The sequence below is a fragment of the Apteryx mantelli genome, chromosome 13, assembly GCF_036417845.1.
Source record: "Apteryx mantelli isolate bAptMan1 chromosome 13, bAptMan1.hap1, whole genome shotgun sequence".
NCBI classification, from domain to species: domain Eukaryota; kingdom Metazoa; phylum Chordata; class Aves; order Apterygiformes; family Apterygidae; genus Apteryx; species Apteryx mantelli.
The window spans coordinates 23,545,012-23,566,852 of NC_089990.1; the positions used below are offsets into that span (position 1 = coordinate 23,545,012).

The window sequence follows — 21,841 nt, forward strand, 5'->3', positions numbered from 1 at the left end:
GATAAATTCTTCCCTTGCATAAGCAACAGAACCACCGCTTTGCTTCATTGTTTATTTATATATTTTTCATTTCGTTGCTCAGCCCTATTGACTCGTGTCAGCCAATTCCATGGATGCTCTGGCTTCTAATTTGCCAGGTATTAAAGTTGTCAGTGGAGACAGGGAGAAGCTTGAAAGTATCTGTTTAACTTGGCCCCCAGCCTGCATGTCTCAGAGAGCTGGAGAAAAGAAAAGTTATTAGGGTTTAGTTTGGCCACACAGTGGGAAATTTTCAGACCCATGTAGACTCCCAGCAAGTGTTCTTGTTGGGTTTCTGCCCCTCCAGGTCAGGAGATCGGATCTGCGAATGACTCTGCCTATCACTGAAATCATGCTGGTGTTTGAAGAACGACTCTTAAATGCTGACATTTAATATTTGCTCCAAAGGCAGAAAGCTGATGAGTTAGGTCAGAAGCAAGTTTTGTCATTAGCCATCTTACAGCAGACCAAAATGCAATTAACTTTCAAAACTGTTCCTTTCATTCTAAATACATTGCCTAAATTAAAGCTCTCCAAGGGTCCTTGCGTTTTTCCCTTAACGCTCTATATTTACTGGCACTTCGTTCTACTTGGTTTTTGCTCAGCAGCAGAGAAATGTGCATATGCTTGGAGTGTGTATTGCAAAACTAGGCTGCAGCTTCCCTGTTCTGTCTGTCCTTGAAATCCCATTTGCTCCATAGAAACTGCCACACTGAATCAGGCACTGAGTCCGTCTGTGTCTTGCCTCGGGCAGTGGTCAGTACTTGGTGCTTCAGAGGAAAGCAAAAACCCCTTTATGCTCTGAGCCGACCGTACGGTCCTGTATAAGAGAGAAAAATCCTCCCTGAGCCCCACAGATGAGCATTTTCTGACCTGAGGCATTCAGTTTGATTAATCACAGAATTATATAGCCACAAAAGTTAATAACGGTTACATAATTAAATAATTTTGTTAAAAGCTAGCCATTATTTGATTCAGTGCTTTTCCTGGATTGGCATTAAACTGCTCAAAAAGATACTTCCTTGCACTAAATCTGCTCTGCCTAGCTTCCGAATGCTGCTGCTGCAGGAGGAGATAGAAAGTAAGTGCTACTCGGTTTTGATAAGTCTGCTCATAACTGTGAGTGTCTCAGTCCAGTCCCACTTGACTTTTAGTATTCTCACCACAGCACGATACTGAAGATTAGGTGCGTGGAGACTGTGAGCCTCAGCTAAACCACGTTTGCCCACTGACCCAAGCTGGTCACATTTCCCCCAACGACCAGTCTGAAAACTCTTGATTTTGTCCTTGCAAGAACATGTACCATTGGGGGCAGCATAAGGGGAGAGAGGAGAACCTGCACACTGTCATCTCCTGACCTCAAAGAGGTGTTGTAACCGAAAGAACCCTCTCTCATGATGTGCACCTTCGTATGCGCTGCTGCTGGGGGAAATGCATTTCGCAGAAGGTGGTGAGCTGGCTTCAGTCCTACTTCATAGGCAGGACAGAGACTGCAGGTGGCTAGGCACAGCACTGGACTCTCTTCTTCCAGTAAGGTACCTACAAACTGGGGAGGTTAAAGGATGGAAGTACAAAACCAGTGAAAGCACTGGAGCAACTAATACAGAAAGATTAGAAGAATACACCTCAGTAGCAGCAAATCAGCTAAGAGCGACATTCATAATTACCAGCAAATCCCCCTGCTCTTCAGGCTGTGTTTCTATAGTGTCCCTGAGCTTGGTCCCAATGTCGAGTTTGTTAGGTGTAAAACCAAATGAGGCGAAGGAACTTCCCAGTGTGGACTCTGCGTTGATAACTGAAAACCTGCCTGCGCCGTAAATAGAACTGTGTCAAGGAGCCTGGCTGTGCTCTGTGCCATTGCTCACACGTGTGACGCGTCTGCGTGGGGCCACAATGTTGTCAGTAGGTCTCATGACCCAGCCGCAAGCTTGGGCAGGTGCATTTTCGTGCGGTACTGTGGTGCGGGCAGTGAGATCCCTTTGCAGTTCCCATTTTTACTGTGCTTTGTCAGATATTCTGGTACTGATGAACCTGGAAAGTCTAGGAATTAAACTAGGCAAAGGAAGACAGCCTGAATATTAAGTAATCTTTCACAAGCTTTTTTAGGTTTTCCAGAGAAGTGTCAAAGTTGTTTAGAAGATACCACAGAGGATGATCCTGAAATAGAAGGTCTAAATGACCTAATGAGACTTTTTCATCCCACTCCATGAATCAGTGACTTTGGTTACAAGGAGAAAAATACTGAAGTCACCGAAGAGCTGGGAAATCATTACTGGAGCTGGGTTTTTTTATGTGAGAGGGAGCCAGTTGCTAATAGCCTACATCTCAGGGTCAATGACTTGCAGGGGAGCATGGAGGAAGAGAGATGACTAACAAAATCACCCTAGCCAGCGAGGAACTATGGTGCAAGGCACAGCACTTACTCCCAGTGCTGTGCAGCTGCTTTTATTGCTTTGCAGTAAAATGCCCAAGCATCTTGCCCTCAGTAGGAAAAACTAATGAACTATTACGTCCATTTAGAAATCCTGGACCTGTTTAGAAGCTGTGTTTAGGGAAGATGAGAAATTGGGCTGAGCCTTGCCAAGTATAGCAGTTTGTCTTACGACCGCATCTTGTAATAACATGTAGCAGCTTCAGGGCCTTATAACAGCTTTCGTAGGTATTTAATGAGGCACGGAGTAACACGATTAATTTTTTAATTTTTCTGCAATGAAATAAATAAAAGGGTTGCTTCTTCCTTTAATCGTTATGACTGATTCACAGTTTGCTTTAATACATTCTGCAAGGAGCGCTGCGTGGTAGGAATTTAATACTCGGATCCCCTCTGGCAGTATCGACGCATCAGTAGTCCACTGGCAGGGGAAACTCAGGGGGTTAGGATCAGGGATTCATCGTTCTGAAATGTTTCGAAACACAAAATACAGCTAAACTGAAGTTTTAACAGGCCAGAGTCACCCACTGATTAAGCATGCACGTGGGACAAAGTTGGTCAGCTACCTGAAATTTAAATCACCCAGACTGAAAGTCTCTGCCACTAGCTCCAGCACTTAAAAAACAAGGGAGATGAGAAGCACCGCAGTCAAAACCAAGCTGGGAACCACAGCCTTTCATAGTTCTGCTTTGGGTCCTTGCCACTACAAGCACATAGACTAATCCTAGGAAAAAATTGGCTTACGTAACTCTCCAAATAGCCACCGATTCAAAGCTCTTTGTATTTTTGTCATTGTGCAAGGTACTGCGTGACATTGCAGTAATGACATTTGCTACCCCAACATGCTCACCACTGAAAAAGAAAAATCTGCTGAAACTAACTTCCACTGTGGAGTGGACTTATTGCCAAATTTCACTTCTCTGAGATGTTGCAGAAGGACTCTAGCCTGCTCAGCTGGATTACGTTTTCCTTGGGCACCTCGCGTTTGGACACGAATGCCTGACGCTACTGAGCAGAATCATTTTGCTTCAGTACTGCTGACTCTTGCCTTAGGCCCGGTTTGGCTTTGGCAAAGGCAGAGCCCTCAGCGCTGTGATCTGGATGCAGCGTGCGGAGCCCAGAGCACGTCAGCTGAGCCTCGCTCAGCTGGCGTCACGGGACTGGGCCAGAACTCGCCAAGTAATTTCTGAGCAACTGAGGATAATCAGATCGGGCGGGGGGGGATGAAGGGAGGACAACGAAGCAGATATCAAACCTATTATAATTTTAAACAATAACTTGATTAAAGAGTCTCCGGGAGAATTTTAAAGCAGTGCTTGGCAGTGGCCTGTTAATATTACGAGATGAAACCTGACACCAGAGTCAGCCCATCATTACATCCCCTCTATGCTGAATGTATTTCCTTGAATACTAACTCCAGTGTCATTATCCTGGTTATTCGTGCCGTCTCTCACCACGGCTACTGCTGTAGCTTTAGACGACAGCAGGATAAAACGCTTAGAGCTCAGAAATGGCTGGTCCTGTCTAACAGTGCTCCCAGAGTATCAGATTCATCTTCAATAAACTCTTGACACCGGCATTCTGTGGTGTGTAGTGTTGCCAAATTTTAAAGTCGATAGAGAAATGAGCGCAAGATAAATAAACAGCAAGTTTTTGGCAAAAATAATACATGTAGCCACCCTGGTTTAGAAAACAGGCTAAGCCTTTGAACAGTTTTGTGTTAGAAAAGAAAGACTGTTTGAAAGGGATCCAGGGTAAATGTTTTTGATAGAGAGAGATACACAATTAAGAAAGGTGACTTTATCTTTCCCATTAAACCAGCACTTTTCTCTGACCTCTCCTACCCATTTGGAGACTATTCCATGTGCTTATTAGGTTTGTTTTTCAAGTTAGCAGTGTGGGAGGGCCAAGGGGTGACATGTCCTGAAATGAGAGGGCATCAAGATGCTCTGTGATTAATATGTAAAAAAATGTTATTTGTACCAAGGATAGTCTGCAGGATGATCTTAAAAAAAAAAAGCTGACAAAAGAACCTTCTCAGCTGGACCTCAAACACTCAGTGAAGGATCTGGCCAAGAAGAAACAATCCTCTGCCCATTCAGTGGTAGCAAGGATCCTGGGAATAAGGAGGCAAACAGCTTGCTGCAGGGTTTGTTTTTATAGCAGACCTTTAAGATGGTCTTTTGTGGTCTGGCTGGCACAGAAAGTATCAGGTGTCTTGGGAAGAATGGAATCCCTGTGGAAGTGTTGACTGTAAGTGGGGAGAGCCCCAAATGGTGTTGGTCAGGCACAGGTTCAGTGAACCCAGCAGAGCAGTGTTAGTTCATGTTCACTCCCAGAGGCCCTGCTATTGATTCAGAAGGTTTTCCTGGAAATCTCAGAAGATTATGGAATTTTTGTGTTTCTACATCTGGTTGGATGTGAGTTTTTCTGATTTTCAGCAGAAACTTTGTAAGGGGGAAGGGAGAAAACTTTCCTCTGCCACTATTCCCTGCAACTATTTGTCCAAACAGTGGGAAACTGCAGGAGGGAAAACACCAGTCAAAGGTGTTTGACAGAAATCTTTAGAAGGACAAATCTTATCGGGAAGGTTGTTTCCCTGTGTTTGTTGGGTTTGTGTCAGCTTGACATTATGCAGAAGAGCAGGCTAAATCAATCATCAGAGTAATGCAGCTTGACTGTGCCTGGTATTTGAGCTGCTTTCTGGAGAGCTGGTGCCATTTGGTCTCCATAGCAATGCACTGTGCTGTGCAGAAATGCTCTTAGCATGTGTGTAAGAACCTTCTCTAGATCCCTCCTAATCCTCCAGCAGGTCCAACACTGGGACAGCACCACAGAGGAAACAGTGTTGAACACTGTCATTCCTGAAATCACACCCCTTCCCAGCTGAATCCGTAGCAAAATGCCTGTTAGTGCAGCAAGGTTCCCCAGCCTGGGCTCCCTCACCTTCTTCCTTTTCCTCTTTCTTCTCCTCTCCTGCCATCCCAAATACTTCGAGGAATTTATTGTGGTGAGGCCTGAAAAGACACGGCAAGCTTCTTCCCTCTTCGTTTTCTCACTGAGGGAGGGGGTTAGCCCCTCTGAAATACTGTTAGGCTCTGACTGTGTACTCTCATGTGAACTCTCCAGCACCATGCAGGAATTGAGCTGGCTTCCTCTAATCTATCGTCTCTCCCTAATGCAGAAAAACCGACTTCACACAGAACAGGCAATTGCTCTGGTGGGAAAGATACATTGAATTTAATAAGGAGGAAACAAATAGAAGCCTTATCAGTAGATTTCTCAGAAAACTCTAGGCATTTCAGTTAACATCTAATTAACTTAATTAATTTAAAAGACATGGAATTCCTTGCTACAGAATTGTTTTTTGAAAATATTTTGGGTTGCTATTCTTCAAAATTCTACAAGTTGACATTTGTATGTATAAATGGGTTATTATTTCTAATATACTTTTCTAGCAAGGTAGAAATAGCAAAGATCTATTTCACTACCAGGTTAACTCTCTGTGCTTGTGCCTGGTTGTATTTTGTAGATTGTTAGAGAAATATAAGTACTGGGGGCTAAGAAACTATTTGCTTTTGTTCTGTGGTGGTCTGTACTATGAGTGGATAAACATATAGCAAACACTGGCATATGTTTGCTCTATTTGTAAACCAAATATGAAAAATCTAAGTCATACAATCGTGATGATAGTAGGATTAAGGGACTTTTCTGGAGGACTGTCATCATATTTATGAAGAAGCAAATGTAGAGAGCAGAGTTATGCTAAATATACTTGCTTTGCAGTGCTTAGACTATCCTTTACTAAACATTCCTTCTTAAATTTTCTCGCCTCCCATCAACTGCAAAGGTACAGTCCTTTTTTATGTCTAAAGTTAGATATATCTTTGGTTGTCACAGATATAATTATAAATGTTATTCTATGGATTAATAAATAAAGTTCTCCAATCTTAACAGTTTCTTCCCTGAGTAAAGGACAACACGTGGAGAGGCAGTAAAGAGCAAACTAGTGTAGATATGTATATTCTCAGTTCTTTTGCTCCTCTCATTTGCCATGTGCAGAATATTTAGCCTCAAGAGATCAGACCACAAACATAAGAAAACCAGCTTTACTAGAAAGTCTGCACTTTTTTTTTCTTTGAATATGATGCAGAATCACAAGGCAACTTCGCTTTTTTTGGAAAAAGAGTTAAGGTGGTTGACAAGACATTATGTGCTCAGGGTTGATGAAATGGGTTTTCATTTTTATCACATGATCAACATTTTTCCTGTTAATTAACATTCCTGCAACATAAATCTGGCAATGCAGCATTCCTTCCAGAGACCTGGAATGGTGTTTTGTGTTCAACTTCTTTCTGGAAGCAAAGTTTAAATTACAATTTTCTTGATCTTAAAATACTTTAACCATGGTCTTTCTGGTATAGTATTGTAATCCAGAGCTGCTTCTCCTTCTAGCCTGTTTAGATAGTCTAACAGGTGGGTTTTTTCGAATCAGAAATAAAATTGCAAATTTCAGGAGCATTTTTTGAATGAAACGCAGACTTCTAAAGAAATATGCAAAAAGAACTCACGCTAGAGCCATGATTCCATAGGGCCAAGAACGGATTTCCAGCCTCTTCGGGCTTTTTATCTCATCAGAAGTCAACACCATCCCACTGTCTGATTCCTGTAGAGCAAAAGGAGAGAACGTCAGCCGAATGTTAGCTGCTTATGACAGCATGAAGCACTTTTAAGTTAGAAATGTCCTGCCAAGGGAAGAGGTGGAGAAGAGTCAGACTGAACCACCATTAAAGCCAGTGGAGAAAAGCAGGCAAGGAGCCAATTAAATACCAAATTCCAGCTATTTTATTTTATGATGATATAGCTTCTAGGCATTGGACTTCACCTTATAAAATTGTCTCTAGCTGCAAGGGCAGGAGAATGCAACTTCTTCACCTTGGCCTGTAGAGGTTGGGACTCCCTGGCAATGCAGTTATCAGGGAGAGAGTGCCAACAAGCTGGCCATCTGTAGATGTTATGTTGCGGTGTTATACACCGATACTTGTGTACCAGAACTGCTGTAGGGGCTACCAGCTGTTCTACGTAATCACAAGATTATGGACATTACCAGGTAGGAATGGATTCCAACATGCAACCCAGAAGGCAAATGGTTGTATCAAAACTCTCAAGTGTGTGCTATTTAGTGAAGCGCTTAATGCATAGATATGTCCAGTCGGTATATGACCTTTAGACCATTCTTCTGATTGTTAAGCAGGACCTTTATTATCAGTCTTTATCGAGCTAGTCCTAATAGTGCTACTGTTTTGCCTGAGAACACTTGCCTTGTTTTTGTGATGATAAAAATTTTGAGCTGTCTTTAAAAGAATATTAAGGTACAGATATTCAAACAGTGTAACACTAATAATTTTTTTGCATGTTTTTTCTTGTATTTTGAAAGAACGTCCTTAAAATGAACAAAGCATAAAACAATTTTGATATTTTCAAATGTGAAATTGATATTAAGCATGGCATACAGATACCCTCTAGATAGGATAGCTGAGATGTGAATGGACAGAAGTTTATAAAGAATATATCTAATAATACTGGCTGGGTTCCTCAGATTAAAAAGTACCAGAAATACCTACTAGAAGTACACTGTCTGTTAGAAACACTGAAATTTTAAGGAAGTGGCAGTTTAGTATAGGTTTGGCAAATCCAGGTGCTGTGCAACGATATATAGCCTGCAGGGCTGATGGTGCTTGAGTAATGAAATTTGTATTAGCTGTCCAACAAAACTATCTTGGTTAGGTTTAAAGTGGAGGTTGTGACTGAGCTGCACTTAAAGTTGAGTCTAGAGGTTGCAATTAAGATCAGGCTGTTATTGTACAGAGTGCTACAGAAGTTCACAGACATGCGCCGTCCTTGTTTTAAATTTAAAAATATTGCATGAAGAATGTTCTGGGGGATTCCTTTGCATTTGAAATATTTCCTGATGCTGGAAAGCAGCACAAACAAACGTGCTGTCCATCAAACCCAAGAAGGGAAAAGACTTAAACATGGGAAGTGAAACTGCGATCGGCCTTATTTTAGTATTCAAACTGATTGAAATAGAACAAATAATCACAGTGAACAATAAATAAAAAACAAGCTTTTATAAATGGTTTGGTAATATATCAGTTGTCAATAACTGTCAGGAAACTGTTTTTCAATATACAAAGTAAAATCCTAAGTTAATTATTTTGTCAAAAACTCAAGTCAGTAGCACCAAGGATTTCTCTCTTTTTTATCTTGGCTATTTCCCCTTAAAATATGTGGTCTAGAAGTAATTTATCTGAATTGCTACTTTTCATTTAGCTTGCAGAAAAATTGTTAAGAAAAATATCACCAGAAACTACAGATAAGTAGCACAAATGCAGGAAGGTGTAGTGCAGCACTTCAAAAGTTCCTGGGCAGCTCTTTGAAATAATGACCTAATCAGTATTCATGTCTTGGTATTTAAGTTAATTATAGTAATTCAAGTGCACTTACTCTGTCCAAAAGTAGATAACACCACAATTTTGCTTTAAAAGATTCCCATTGCATTCCCACATTCACTTCTGAGTTGTTAGTGTATTACCCTTTTCTGAAACTTAGGGAAAATTCCCCCTCCATGTCGGGACCTTAGAAATGCCATGAATGAGGAGCACGGAGGAAAGCAGTGCTCATGCTGACAGTGGTAATCTTTTAGTGACGCCAGAGCTATCTAGTAAAGGTCTTTGTGCGAGGGACGGATTTTTATCCTGCAAGAGGGAAGATGCAGGAGCCAGAGAAAATTCTAAACCTTCTAATCCCTAAGATGCACCGATAAAGGCACAGAAATTACACTTGGCAAAGTAGTAGGAAATAACGGGCATCAATTCTGAGCTAACAAGAGAACAGATGAGAAATAGGCTGTATTTGTCAAGGACACGAAATATGTCCAGGACAAGCTGTAGCTAGAGATTTCAACCTTCCTAAGAGAGCATATATGATTTGGTTTGAGGAACGGCTGTCTGTTCAAGAGGGAATGCTAGCTGGAGAGTGGGACACTGTTGCCTGACTAGCAGAGCAGACAAACAGGCATGTTTCTGTACAAGTCTACACATCTTCTGTTTCTTTTGCTGCTCCTAGTCAGCAGATGCTTACCCTCTTCCTATGTTAGAAGGTTTCTTGAGGGCTTCATGCTTCTTCCCTAAATTTGTATCTGCTTCGAACATGCGTTACAAGGTTTCCTCCTTAGTGGTGCAGAATCTGTCTTGAGATAAGTAGGGTGGAGTGCATATGACACTGAAGCCTATGAGCACCTCAACCATAAAGAAAATTCATGAGGTTTTTTTATAAGGAAGAAAAACCTTGGAAAAACCTTCCACCCTTGGAACCTGTAATTTCAGAGGAAACCAACAAGCAGAGCTGTCCTTCTACAACAAAACAAGCTCTCCACTGGAGTGAAAATGAAACATTTCAACTACCTCCCGCCCTGCAGAGCTGTTAACCGAGCAATGAAACTGTTCTCCTAAGGTGGGGAAAATGCAGAGTTAAAGCCCTTTGTCTGAATCAAGTAAAGCAGGAACTTGAATCTTGGTCCTGTCTATCTGGAATTGAATGCCCTCACCACCAAGCTATTGGCTATCTCAGCAATTCTGTTCTGGACACACTTCCACCAAATGCTGTGCTTCAATGAAGTGCAATTTTCTTATGGGGGAAAAAACATATATTGAAATATATTCCTGACCAGCTGTAACATAAAGCTCATTAGCCTGATCAGAGCTAGAATAATCATTCATGAGCTTCTCTTTAATTTATTCATTAAACAAAATGCAGATCTGTCTTTGTTCTCGCACAGACCTACGTGTGCAATCCTAGGGCCTAATCTTCTGCTTGATTTAAAGCTTTTTCTTACCAAACACAGCTTGCAAAAGCTCCAGTAACTGTTTCTGGTGCTGGTGACAACTGATCTGTGAACCTGGTGGAGAAGGATGCAATCACCTCACCTACTTACCTCATGTATCACTTTCTCCTTTTCCACTGGCACCTCATCAAATGTCTTCACACTCAGTGGTCGCTTCTTGCTGTTGTTACTGAAAGCAAGAAAGTTGAGGGGTCAGCATAAAACCCAAGCAGATGTTGCACCAGTTGGTAGCTCAGTTAACATCCCAGACCCAGCTCAGTTGCCGTACCAGGCTTCCTTTCTCATCTCTTGTAATTAATAAACAATGCCCTGACAAATAGTATCCAAATACGTGTTGTGAAAAGTGACTCTGTCTTGGAGCTCCTGCTAGTGTCTACCTATCTATTCCATCTTCACCAAAGATACCAGTGGTTTATAAAGTCAAAATTGAGTTCCTTGATTTTATTTTTATTTATTAAGTACAAAACACTGAGCATCTGATAAAGGTAAATCCTGAGACCTAGTATATATTAATGCTGAATGAAGTACTGTAGATACTGTTATGATTCTCCTAATACCTATTGGAACAGATGATGGCTCCAACCATCTCTAGCTTTATTTTGCAAAATGAGTAACATTGTCTTTACCCTCTGTTACACAGGAGCAGGTACAGAGGGAAACTCAGCACTTCAGGAAGATCACTCCTCCCTGGAATCCTCTCCCAACTATGCAGATCGGGGGGGATGAATGGAATAAGTGGTAAAGAAGCTTCACAGTCAAGAGCCCTCAAAGAAGTCAGACTCTGTCCCCCAGCCTCGTGTCACCTGAGCTGATGAGCCATGAATGTGTCCGTCAAACTCCTTTAAAACAGTAGTTTTGAGAAAGGACAACGAACAGTGCCCAGCTGTAGCAAGTCTTTCTCTCTCTCTCATACACTTACACACACATTTTTCTTACCCAGTTTCCACTGCACTCCAGCGGTTAACGCAGTTCAAATTTTCTTCCACTGGGCCAGTTTTGGAGTTAGATTCTCCATCAGGACACAAGGTGATGTTCAGTGGAATATAGTCTTTACCATCCTATATAGTTAATAACATAAAAGAAAACAAAGCTGGTGAAGATCATTTTGCACTGCATCCCAGCTATTAAAGGTTACATTCGGCAGAGCTTTACACTGAGAAGGGACTATGTTTTATTTTGATTTTAGATTTTGATATTTCTTTAAAGTGGTTAGGATGTTCTTTGCAACGTGTGGAAGTTAGAATGTGTAGCTTTACTCAATATTGATTGTGTAGGAGGCTTTGCATGAGGAAGATTGTTCACTTGGAAATCTCCTAAGCAGAATAGTTGAAAACTGTCTCTGAAGTTCCAGTGCTCAGCTGCAATGAGCTCCTTTTCTCTTCCCGGCATCTCAGCCTGATCTATTGCTTCACTGGTCTTCCTAGCACTTACAAGACTTCTAAATGTCCCTCACATATGGCACCACAAAACAATGGTTACCTTGAGGGTGTCTATATATATGCACCCGCTTTAAGATAGTTGGCTTTACTGACTCTCACAGCAGCATCTTTGATGAGCTTGCAGCCATCTCTTCATTATTGCTACCTTCGCAATGTGTGACTCTTCCGCCTCAGTGAAGCGGAACAGAAGTCCACTGCTCTGCGCTTCAGGAAAGCGGTCATCTACGTTTTCATTGTGTTGGCATCCTTGGGAATTGCAGGGGACTGATCTCATGGACACCTAATTCCAAGTTTAAGCCACGTGTTTGGGAATAGGGAGGGAGCAGCATGAACTCACAAAGCACCTATAGCTGATACAACTGTAATGGATTTTGGAATTGGAAAAAGAATATTGCCTGCATAAATAGATTTTTCTTATGTTCAACTTAAGGATTAGAGTTTAGCAAGAGCCAGTTCCTAATGCTGTATTTGAAAAATATTTTATTTCTTGACTTTTCAAGAAATTGGTGCAGTGACTTTAATGGAAATCCTTACACATCTTAATAAGCTATGCATTGTCACTAGAGCATTGCAGTAATCTTTGGAAATGACTCTTTGGTGAAGTCCTAAAACTATCTTCCAACTTTCACTTTGCTTGATTTTTTTTTAATTCTGAGAAGCAATTAAGTGCCCTATTCCCTTATCATGCTTCTTACGTCTCCTTAATTTCCTTTGGTTACAGTATAAAACTCTTAAGCACATGGCAAACTGGGCCCTCTCAGCTTCACTTAAATTTGTTTACAAACAGGAAGGAGCTAAAGGAGAGTGTTTGATTTCTTCTTAAATTAACTTGACAGTTATATAACTGGTCTGGTTGTTTTTACTGAAGAAGAAAAAAGTTGATTTAGCTATTATGAAATTAATAATTATGTAATTGACTTTCTGAGCTTTAAACTGCATCATTTTAAAGCTCTAAGAGCACTGATGAACACAAGCTCAGGAAATGAGAGAGAAAGTTCGGACTAACTATTGGCAGTGCTGGAATCTAATTGAAATTGTTTGTGAGATAAAGCACTATTGTTCCTCTAAGGAGCAACTGAGCCTTTTTCTAATTAATGTACAGTAAGTTTCAGCTTATTATGGATGGATAAACATCCAGTTTTGCAATAAAATTCCCTTTGAAGAGGTAACATTTTCTTCACTCATCCCAGCAGCCATATTCCTTGTAACAGCTGTTACGAAAGTCAAATCTAATACTACTGCTCAACATAGTCTTTACCTGTGCACATGTACACACATACATATACATCTATATATGTACACATTCATTTAAGAAATGTTTGTATAGCTGTACCTGCTGTACATTTGCCTGAAGAAGATCTCCTAAACGCTCCACAAGCTCAGTGAAGGTCGGCCTCTCTGTGGGTACTCCATGCCAGCAGTCCAGCATCGTTTGGTAGCTACATAAACACACAGGTATCAGAGAAAAAGAAGAGGATAAGGTCTGTGCTTCCAAGCTGTTTCTGACTGCTACTGCTTGTCTTGGTCATCATTCAGACAGTTTGGGATAAAACCAGGTTCAAATCTGCTTGTGCTCAAATTCTATTCTATTTTCCACATAGGATGCTCTTTCTTTCTATATTCCTGTTTCAATTGAGCCAGTAGGTTTTTATTCTCACCTAACTTTAAATTTGAATGATGGGCCCCACTGATGTTGCTGAAGTGGGTCATAGTTGTGGATGCCTAGTTTCTGACACAGTAGTCTCCTGAACTGAGATTCACACGCTACAACTGATATTGGGATAGCTCTCAATCCCCTTCCTTGGCAAAGGTCATGACTTGGTCTTTCTTTAGCATCGGTCTATGGTATCAGAATACCCAAGATTTGCACAACCATAGCATTTACTAAAAGAAAGTACAGAATATATAGCACATATATTAAATACATATAGAATATGTATTTAAGTGGGGATAAGGGAGCTGTCATCTCATCAGATGACAGCTCCCTTATCCCCACTTAAATACAATATGTCTTTTGTGTTACTTAAATGACATTTATCAGCTCTTAGTACAAAAAGAGGAGCTCTTACACTTCTGGAGTAGAGTACTCTGGAGATCTCATCCGGGTTCCTTCTTTGAGCCGGCGGCAAAAGTCTTCATCTATCTGCACTCCAGGGTATGGTGAGGCACCTGATGGAGAAATCCAGAACGGCTCAATCACTATTTCCCAGTCCAAGGAAATAAACACAATCAATGTTAACTGCTGAGAATTCCAGCTTAGCTGGCCTACAGGAATACTGAATTGCTTAATGGGACTGACAAAAGCTTCTTAAAGGTCAGACACACTCTCTTTCAATGAGAGTAATCTGCAGATGCTTAAACATCTTCATAAGTCTGACCCTTCAAAAAATTACTGAAATACAGAGCAGTCTTTTCAGAAATGAAATTAGGGGCATAACAGACAGATTGCCCACAACTTTGAAACACGACCACTCTGATATGAATTCAGCTAGCAAAGCTCTTTGGAAGGCGCATGCTGATGCTGCCAGTGCACCAGACTATGCCTTGCTCTTTAGCAATGACTGAGCAGTCCCCAAAGCTGCTGCAGCTGCATCCAATCCACAAAAACATCCCCACGTTTTGGTTGCAGAGCAAACTAGCTCTTTCTTTCAGAGATTTCAGTCATGCTCACTCCTCTGCATTCATAATATAGCCAGGGCCCTAAGGTGAAACAGCGCAGAAGAGAAATAAATTTTATTAGTTTGAGACTTTAAATGACCTCTTGGTCATTGGAAGGAAAGTTCCAGCTCATTCACCTAGTTATATACTGTTTTCTAGACTGCCTGTCTGCCAACATCTTCCACTAAGTGAATACACATGAAGTAAATAAGTCCTGCTAATCATTTATTGCCTCAACATTGCTGAGTAAATGTATGTATAGTGTAGCCATCTGACTCTGCAGAAAACTACGAGAAATTCCTTGGAAAATGACCTTCAAAATTCTCAATCTTGTTTTCTTTTCTGAGTGTGAATTTAGTGCTGCTTATTTTCAGGCCCACTCAATCCTTAGTGTGAAACCAGGGAGGGCAGTTCATGGCAACTGTAATTGCTTTTGAGAGATAGACTTCTATAAATGGGACTGGTGGTATCGTCTTAATTTGCATAAAAGCTGGCCTAGCAGCCATCAGAAGAAGTAGCTGGCCTTTCACTTTGCTGGGTAAATGGCTATCTTCAGGGCAAAGATTGGTAGAAATGTATGTATTCACTGGATGTGCTATTCTTCTCAACAGAGAAGAGAGCGGGGGCTTTTCAGAGATTGTGATATTTGTTGTGTGACATCCGTACTTCATGTCGCACTGTGAAAAAGGGGAAGAAATTTGTAATCTGGGAAAGTGCTCTGGCCTCTTTCTAAGTAACCCAGATCTCACAGGTAAAATTCAAGAGATGGCTGAAGCTGAAGTTAGAAATGTTACTGAATCTGTTGTAGACATATCTGAAAGATCTGTAAGTTGTCCTCCCTTCCTCCTCAGCAAAAGTTTCATATGCAGAGCAAGCCTTTTCTTTCACATTTTGGCATTCTAGAGGCTGGATGGTGAATTTGGAAGAACATTTAATCAGGTCTTAACATAAGGGATTGAATGGAATCTGGATCTATAACCAGACCTTGAGGAATCTGCATATGATTTACTCTCTATAACATTCCTGCCTGAATTCCTGCATACTTTTTTTTCTCCTGTTTGGAAACACCATCACGTACTGCGCACTTGGGGGCACAACAAGTACAGCAGAAATGTTTTGGATGAAAGAACTGAAAAGGATGCTAAAATGTGGCTGTTCACAGAATTATTCAACTCTGTGAATCTGACCACTCAATCTGCAAAGCTATGCGCTGGGGGCAAAAACACTGGCGACTACCTAAGAGGGCATCTCAGCACAACAAGGAGGCTCAGATGACGTTCAGTGCTCAGGCACACTTAGCCACAGCACATCTGAAATCCTTTGGTGTGAAAAATACCATTAGAAGTATCAGATCACATTATCAGAGTGTTTTCTGGAGTTAGATAGCTTGGAAATAGCAGGGAGCATCATTTCTGCTTTGTATCTGGATTTTCCTTCCCAGTTTTGTCTTTGGCCAGACATTGCGATCATAATAATCTACTGATATAATGTTCAGCTCACATGGCATCACCCGTAAGTCAAAGAGCTCAAAACAGGCTCCCATCAGCTCACAAGATCTCTCTGAATAAACAGAGAGAGACAGAGACTAGGTCACTTTCCCACAGTTGCACTGTGAGAAAATGGCAGGGATAGGAGTAGGGTCTGAGAGCACTGACTGTTTTCCAAGCTACTAAACTGCTGCCTCGGTACATCTTCTGAACTCTCGCTAGCTTGTCTTACCCGTACGAGTTTATCTTTACAAAGCCTTCAAAAAGCACTGAGGCACCGTGAATACATCTGTGACTTGCCCAGTTGATCCCATATCTGTTTAACAGTGGCACAGCCTCTCAAGAGAAGTAAGATAAGCCTATCACTAAACTGTCAGTGTACTGGGGGAGTGCTGAAAACAACATCCTCCATTAGAGGAAGAGTAGGGCTGCATAGCCTTTTCCTTTCATTTCCAACTGCGTTCTGTGATTTTGTGCCATCATACTCAATAGCTGACTGCAGTCAAATCACTGAGGAGTCATTCCAGCTGTTTTATGCCGACCATTCGGACAAGCAAAAGACCCTTCTGCTTTGCTGAGGTTCACTGATTGCCTCCTGCACATGGTCGTAGCAGAGTCTACTGGTAAGAACTAGACTTGCAAATACATTGATTGGGACTGATACACTTAGGACAACACTTGGTGAGATGGGATGAAGAGGGATGGAGAACTTCACTTGCTCTGGCAATCTGAGTTACCTTTCCTTGATTATATCATATGGAAATCTACTGCAGTATTTTGGTGGCAGAGAGTACAGGGAAGGCAAGGAAAAATGATTCTTGGTTGCAGGATCTCTTGGTGGCTTATATTTTGGCCAATGCTAGCCTTCTACCAGCTGGAGGCAGCTCGGATCTCAAAAGCAAGGAACTAACTCACCCTTCCCCCATCTCCACTCATGTATCATCTGGACTTTGTGATATGCCTAATAACTTGGATTTGGGATACTGAGACAACTTGGGAGAAATGTAGGTTCAGACATATGGTATAAGGTCTAAACATGACGTTTTCCTTAGGGGAAATCTGTTGCAAAATGCTCAAAGATGTGGCATGCATGGGATATGGTATCACTCTTTTGATCTTGCTTTTATTTTAGTAGGATAATAAGATGCTGATGTTATACTACCAGGCGCTGCTTGTTTACATAATTACCTTTGATTGCCTTTTGAACACTGCACATTTGCATTCCAGGAGACACTGACATTTTGTAATGCGCCGTGAAAGTGATTTCAAGATGTATTAAAAATTGCTGGCATTACCTGACACCAGGTGCTCTGACCCTATTTAAATAATTAATAGCAAAGCCCAATGCAAAACCAGTCACAAATCAAAATTAACAGTCCCTCATATCCACATTTCCCTGTGTATCACCAAAATGGATCCAGTCTGCCAGCCTTTCTGGAGGAAGTTTGTAGTGTTTCATTCGACTCCTGACCTTGACAGGACCCATGTCCAAACCAAACTGTGCATTTTGCTAGTCAGTAACTTTTCCTTTTTTAAAGAGTGCTAAGTCTGTAGGACCCAGTAAAAAGCAGCAGCTGTAGATGTGGGCCAAGACATACCCTGTAGCAGCAACAAATAACTTTTCATCCCCCGGCTCTCAATGATCTGTAAAACTTTTACATAAGAGAGTTCAATCAGTGACACAAATCCTTAATTAAATATTTATCGTGTGAGCTGCAGATGTGAGTAGTGCCAAACCACAGACATGCCTGGATGATCTGTATGAAAAACCCTCTTAGAGAAAATGACTGGCTTTTGAGTCTGTGCCATGGCTGAAGAAAGTGGTTTGTGATCTACGTCATACTGAGGGCAGAGGCTGCTCTACGGATGGCAGCCCTTGGAGTAATTTAGTAGATTCTTCTGAATTCAGAAGAGGACAGTCTATTGTTCCAGCTAAGCACCTTCATTAAGAAAGGAGGCCATACAAAATGAAAAGAAAGTAGCTAAATGATTAAAAAAAGTTAATAATAGAGATGAATTTCAGTGAATATGCTATTATTTTTCTTCACTTTCTGTATTAAAGGCCGAATGATCAGAAGTTCACATCTGTTCAACACTGTCAGGACCTTTAGGAATGGCATAAACAGTTTGCTTTCTGAAGTGGTCCTTGCCATTCATCAGTATTCAGTTCATTTGGTTCCTTGGAGATGCCCAGTGGAGAGACTGTCCTCTCTGAGTGTGTTTGTGCATGCTAATCCGTGTTCCTTAATAATCTGTTAGCACTGGGGCATTGCTGGTGCTTCTGGAGCTTCATCTTTCTGTGATATTGCAAAGCACAGGCAGCAGGTGATGCCCTTGCAAAGCTGTGGAGATGGTACACCAAAGTAACAAACTCTAAATATATATATGACTAAACTCTGGGGAAAGCCATAACTTCCACTTGTGCATTTTAACCACTTGAGTGGGAAATTTCTCTGTTGCATGCTGATATAAACTAGAGAAAAGTCCAAATCAAAGAGTTGGACTGAAATCAGGTTGTGCTCTTTGCAGCCAACCCTAACTAAAGCTTAGGATATGAACAGCTCCAGACTTTGCATCCAGATCTGGACTTGGCATCTTGAGCCCGGTCATTAATTTCAGCTGATCCATGAACCAAAGATAGCAGGGGATTACAGAGTTTGCTTTAAAATTCAGCAGCTGAAGTTGACGCTTCTTGTTTTCTTCTGTCTGCAAATGCTGATGAAGAAGCCAGAAACCGACATTCCTAAATTCCCGCAGGAAAAAAAGCCTTGCCCCTCTGCCAGGGGGACTGGGGAGCAGCATAGCCCAGTTGTCTGCAGGGCTGCTTGTCTGCATTTCAGGGCTTTATCTGCTGGACAGTAACCAGATCCCAGTGAGGCCGAGATTTCTAACAGCACCATAAGGCAAGTCTAGGGAACGTAAAGAACAATATTACTATTCTTTCAAGAACTTTGTGGCTTGCAAATGATATGGCCAGAAAAGTATGCGTTCCACCTGTGTGCTGCCAAAAGGACTTACGCAAAGTCTAGCCCTGGTTCCCACATCAACCTGATGGCGGCTGTTGCCAATACGTTTTTCTTACTTAGAAAATCTTACTTAGATTTTGCAGAGGAGATCATCAAGCTGGGATAAAATGTCATGCGGGCAAACCCCCTTGTGTTTCGTGGTCTGCCCCTAGCAACATCAGACCACTGTGTCCACAGCGGTGTAATCCTCTGCAACCTTAGGGCTGTGTGGTTTCCCGAAGCAGAGTGCTCCGGGGAAAAGGGAGTTTGACAGGGAAACTATTTCATCGCTCTAAAAGAAATATTTTACTCCAGAGCAACCAAGGTTTGCATTATCTCTACGCTCTGTTGGTTTCAATTATTACAAATGTCAATTCCAGGGGGGTTTATTTTGTTTTGTTCCCCTCCCCCCAATATTCACAGTATTCATGTACTTTGCCAGATAGAGTTCTCATTGACTTCAATCCAGTAACTTTATTTTACAGTTGATATGCACTATGCACTTGTACTAACTGAAATAGAAACATGGCACCATGTTGTCTTCTTTTGTTAAAGGCTTTTCACAGCAATAAAGCCATAAATTAGAAGAAAAACCCTCAAAACAAAACACATGGTTTTAAACCAGTCTTACCTAGAGAAAATATTTCCCACAGCAGCACTCCAAAAGACCATACGTCACTCTGCGTTGTATAAATTTTATCAAAAATAGCCTCCGGAGCCATCCATTTGAGTGGCAGTCTCGCCTAAGAATGCAAAAGACATGACACATTGCCAGAATTGTTGCTACTAGTCTGCCCAAGTCCCAGGGGGAAAAAACCTTGAGATCAGCATTTCAGGTTTCTCCCACTTACATCTCCTTTCCGTACATAGTCAGGGTCTTTGTAAATGTCCCTGGCTAGTCCAAAGTCACAGATCTTCACCACGTTGTTTTCTGACAGAAGGATGTTCCTTGCTGCCAAATCCCGATGAATGCACTGTGGAGAAACAGGGGCAGGTGAGATCAGAGGGTCTCCCTGGAGTGGCTGCTGCTGGGGTGTTAGACCTCTTTTGGAAATGGAAAGATAAATGAGCTTCTGTCGGGAGCAGGTTAGAGTGGGAAAATACATGTGGGAATCTGCTGTAAATATACTGGAAAAGAGAAAATAGGGAACAAGCTGAGAAAAATAGTGACTTGTCAATTTTCAGACTTTTTCTGTGTGAAAGAACTTCCACAATTATGATGAGACTAAGGGAGTGCCGTTTTTGAGTTAATTATTCTGCAGCAAATTTGGGAGAGGTCCAGAAGCAGCCGCAGCTACCTTTGCAAATGAGGTCTCATGAGCGTGCACAGGACTGGATAACTGCCCACAGGCAACTGTGGTGCGCAGGATTTCTGTGTGTGCTACCCTGATAGCTGCGTGGTAAGTGCAAGCTCACAGTTCTGTGAGTACTCCAGCACATGTATTACATTCAATTTACTTGAAAAGCATGTTTTCCACAGACTACAAGCATATTTGTATTTCTGTTCAGAAGAGACACTAATTTGGCTGATAGTCGCCAACATTACTGACAAGCTAAATAAATAGGTGTATACTCCCTCTTCATTTTTCAGATGTACTTTTGTTGACTGTACTAGAAGGATCCTTCTCTATGACAAGCTTTTCTGAATTTATAAGACAGTTCTGTGAATGGTCTTACAATCTATTTTCACTCCTTCTGTCTAAACTCACATTACAAATGCCAGTCCTTTTAGCCAAGAACGTGATGGAGATTCCTCCATATCTCCTTTAGTGCTACTTATTACATAACGCGGAGAGTTAATGTGATCTCCAACACTGTATTACAAATGCAAATAAAAGATTAATGAGTCTCAAAAGTATATTTGGATTCCTTCACATCTGCTATGAAAGAAGTTCAGCCCCGATGTTTTAATAAGCTCACTTTTCTGGAGGCGAGAAACTCCATGCCTTTTGCCACTTGGAAGCTATAGCAAATCAGATCCTCCAAAGTCAGGGGCCTCTTGTACAAATCCTCAGCGTCTAGGAGAGATCACAGACACAGCAAAACGGTAGAGCAGCAGCTCTCAAACTTTTTCACCATTAGCACCAGTTCCAGGCTGATGATCCCAGCCCTGCATCTGAATATTGTTAGGTTCATGGGCCTTCTTGTAAGTGCTGTAACTCCACTAGAATTAAGCTCTGGTTTGGGAGCCACTGACAGAGAGGCAGAATATCAGAACATTAAAAAAGTTCCACCCAACATTAATCATGTCATTTACTACTGAGGAAAACAACATTTGGGGATAAAAGTGAGGGGAACTAATTATACTCACTGAGTGAATAGACTGGGGACAGATTGGCCCCACATATCTGGTAAAATACTGCTATTACTCCTCCTACACAACAGAAACAACTTTTATACACATACGTTATTGCAGATCTTTTGTCATGAGAAAGTTAGAGTGGGGTAGAGGGAAGAGAAAGAATTTGTGATCTCTGAAACAACTCAACAAGCAGAATAAGGCCTTGTTGTAAAGTGTATGACTATGTGTGGCAGTGTAACAGAAGCAAGAAGTAACAGAAATCTTTACTATAAAAGATCTGGGAGTAGGTAGGTTTCTTTTACCTTCTTCATCTTCTTCTGAGTCACTGTAACTCTTATCTTCAATGAATCCTGAGCTGGCAGAGCTTCCTGTGCTGGCTACACTCTCAAGGCGCCTCTTGATCAGTTCGGTTAAATCACTGTTGGACTCGTCGAGACTCTTCTCTGCTTGGTCAGAGTTTTCCTGGGACTAAAAATGGTGTAAAACTGATTTTTAGCTTTGGTGATGCAATGCCTGGACATTCAAAGACACTTGGTGGAATGAAGGTACTTAATAGAATGACATATGGAGAAGGGTCCTTTGAAGGTGCTCAAAG

General features: G+C 41.5%; 1 protein-coding gene and 1 long non-coding RNA gene across 4 annotated transcripts in view; one reads left to right on the plus strand and one right to left on the minus strand.

The window, feature by feature from the left end:
- LOC106489851 (uncharacterized) overlaps window positions 1–21,841 on the plus strand; it is a 310,540-nt gene that overhangs the window by 112,563 nt on the left and 176,136 nt on the right. The window contains exon 5 of one of the 2 annotated variants that reach the window (XR_001293477.2): window positions 10,996–11,281. The exons of the other annotated variant lie outside the window; for it this stretch is intronic. This is a non-coding gene — a long non-coding RNA (uncharacterized lncRNA). Of the gene's footprint in view, window positions 1–10,995; window positions 11,282–21,841 lie in introns of those variants that run through there. 2 annotated transcript variants of the gene reach the window in all.
- LOC106489849 (vascular endothelial growth factor receptor kdr-like) overlaps window positions 1–21,841 on the minus strand; it is a 147,194-nt gene that overhangs the window by 8,081 nt on the left and 117,272 nt on the right. The window contains exons 21-30 of one of the 2 annotated variants that reach the window (XM_067304381.1): window positions 21,549–21,714; window positions 20,865–20,962; window positions 19,796–19,918; window positions 19,576–19,687; window positions 13,864–13,963; window positions 13,128–13,233; window positions 11,292–11,413; window positions 10,446–10,524; window positions 7,021–7,115; window positions 2,729–2,914 (exon numbers count right to left, since the gene is read on the minus strand). In XM_067304381.1, coding sequence (XP_067160482.1) covers window positions 2,899–2,914; window positions 7,021–7,115; window positions 10,446–10,524; window positions 11,292–11,413; window positions 13,128–13,233; window positions 13,864–13,963; window positions 19,576–19,687; window positions 19,796–19,918; window positions 20,865–20,962; window positions 21,549–21,714 — 1,017 coding nt within the window. In that variant the 3' untranslated portion in view covers window positions 2,729–2,898. Of the gene's footprint in view, window positions 1–2,728; window positions 2,915–7,020; window positions 7,116–10,445; window positions 10,525–11,291; window positions 11,414–13,127; window positions 13,234–13,863; window positions 13,964–19,575; window positions 19,688–19,795; window positions 19,919–20,864; window positions 20,963–21,548; window positions 21,715–21,841 lie in introns of those variants that run through there. The other variant, XM_067304380.1, reaches the window with a different exon arrangement.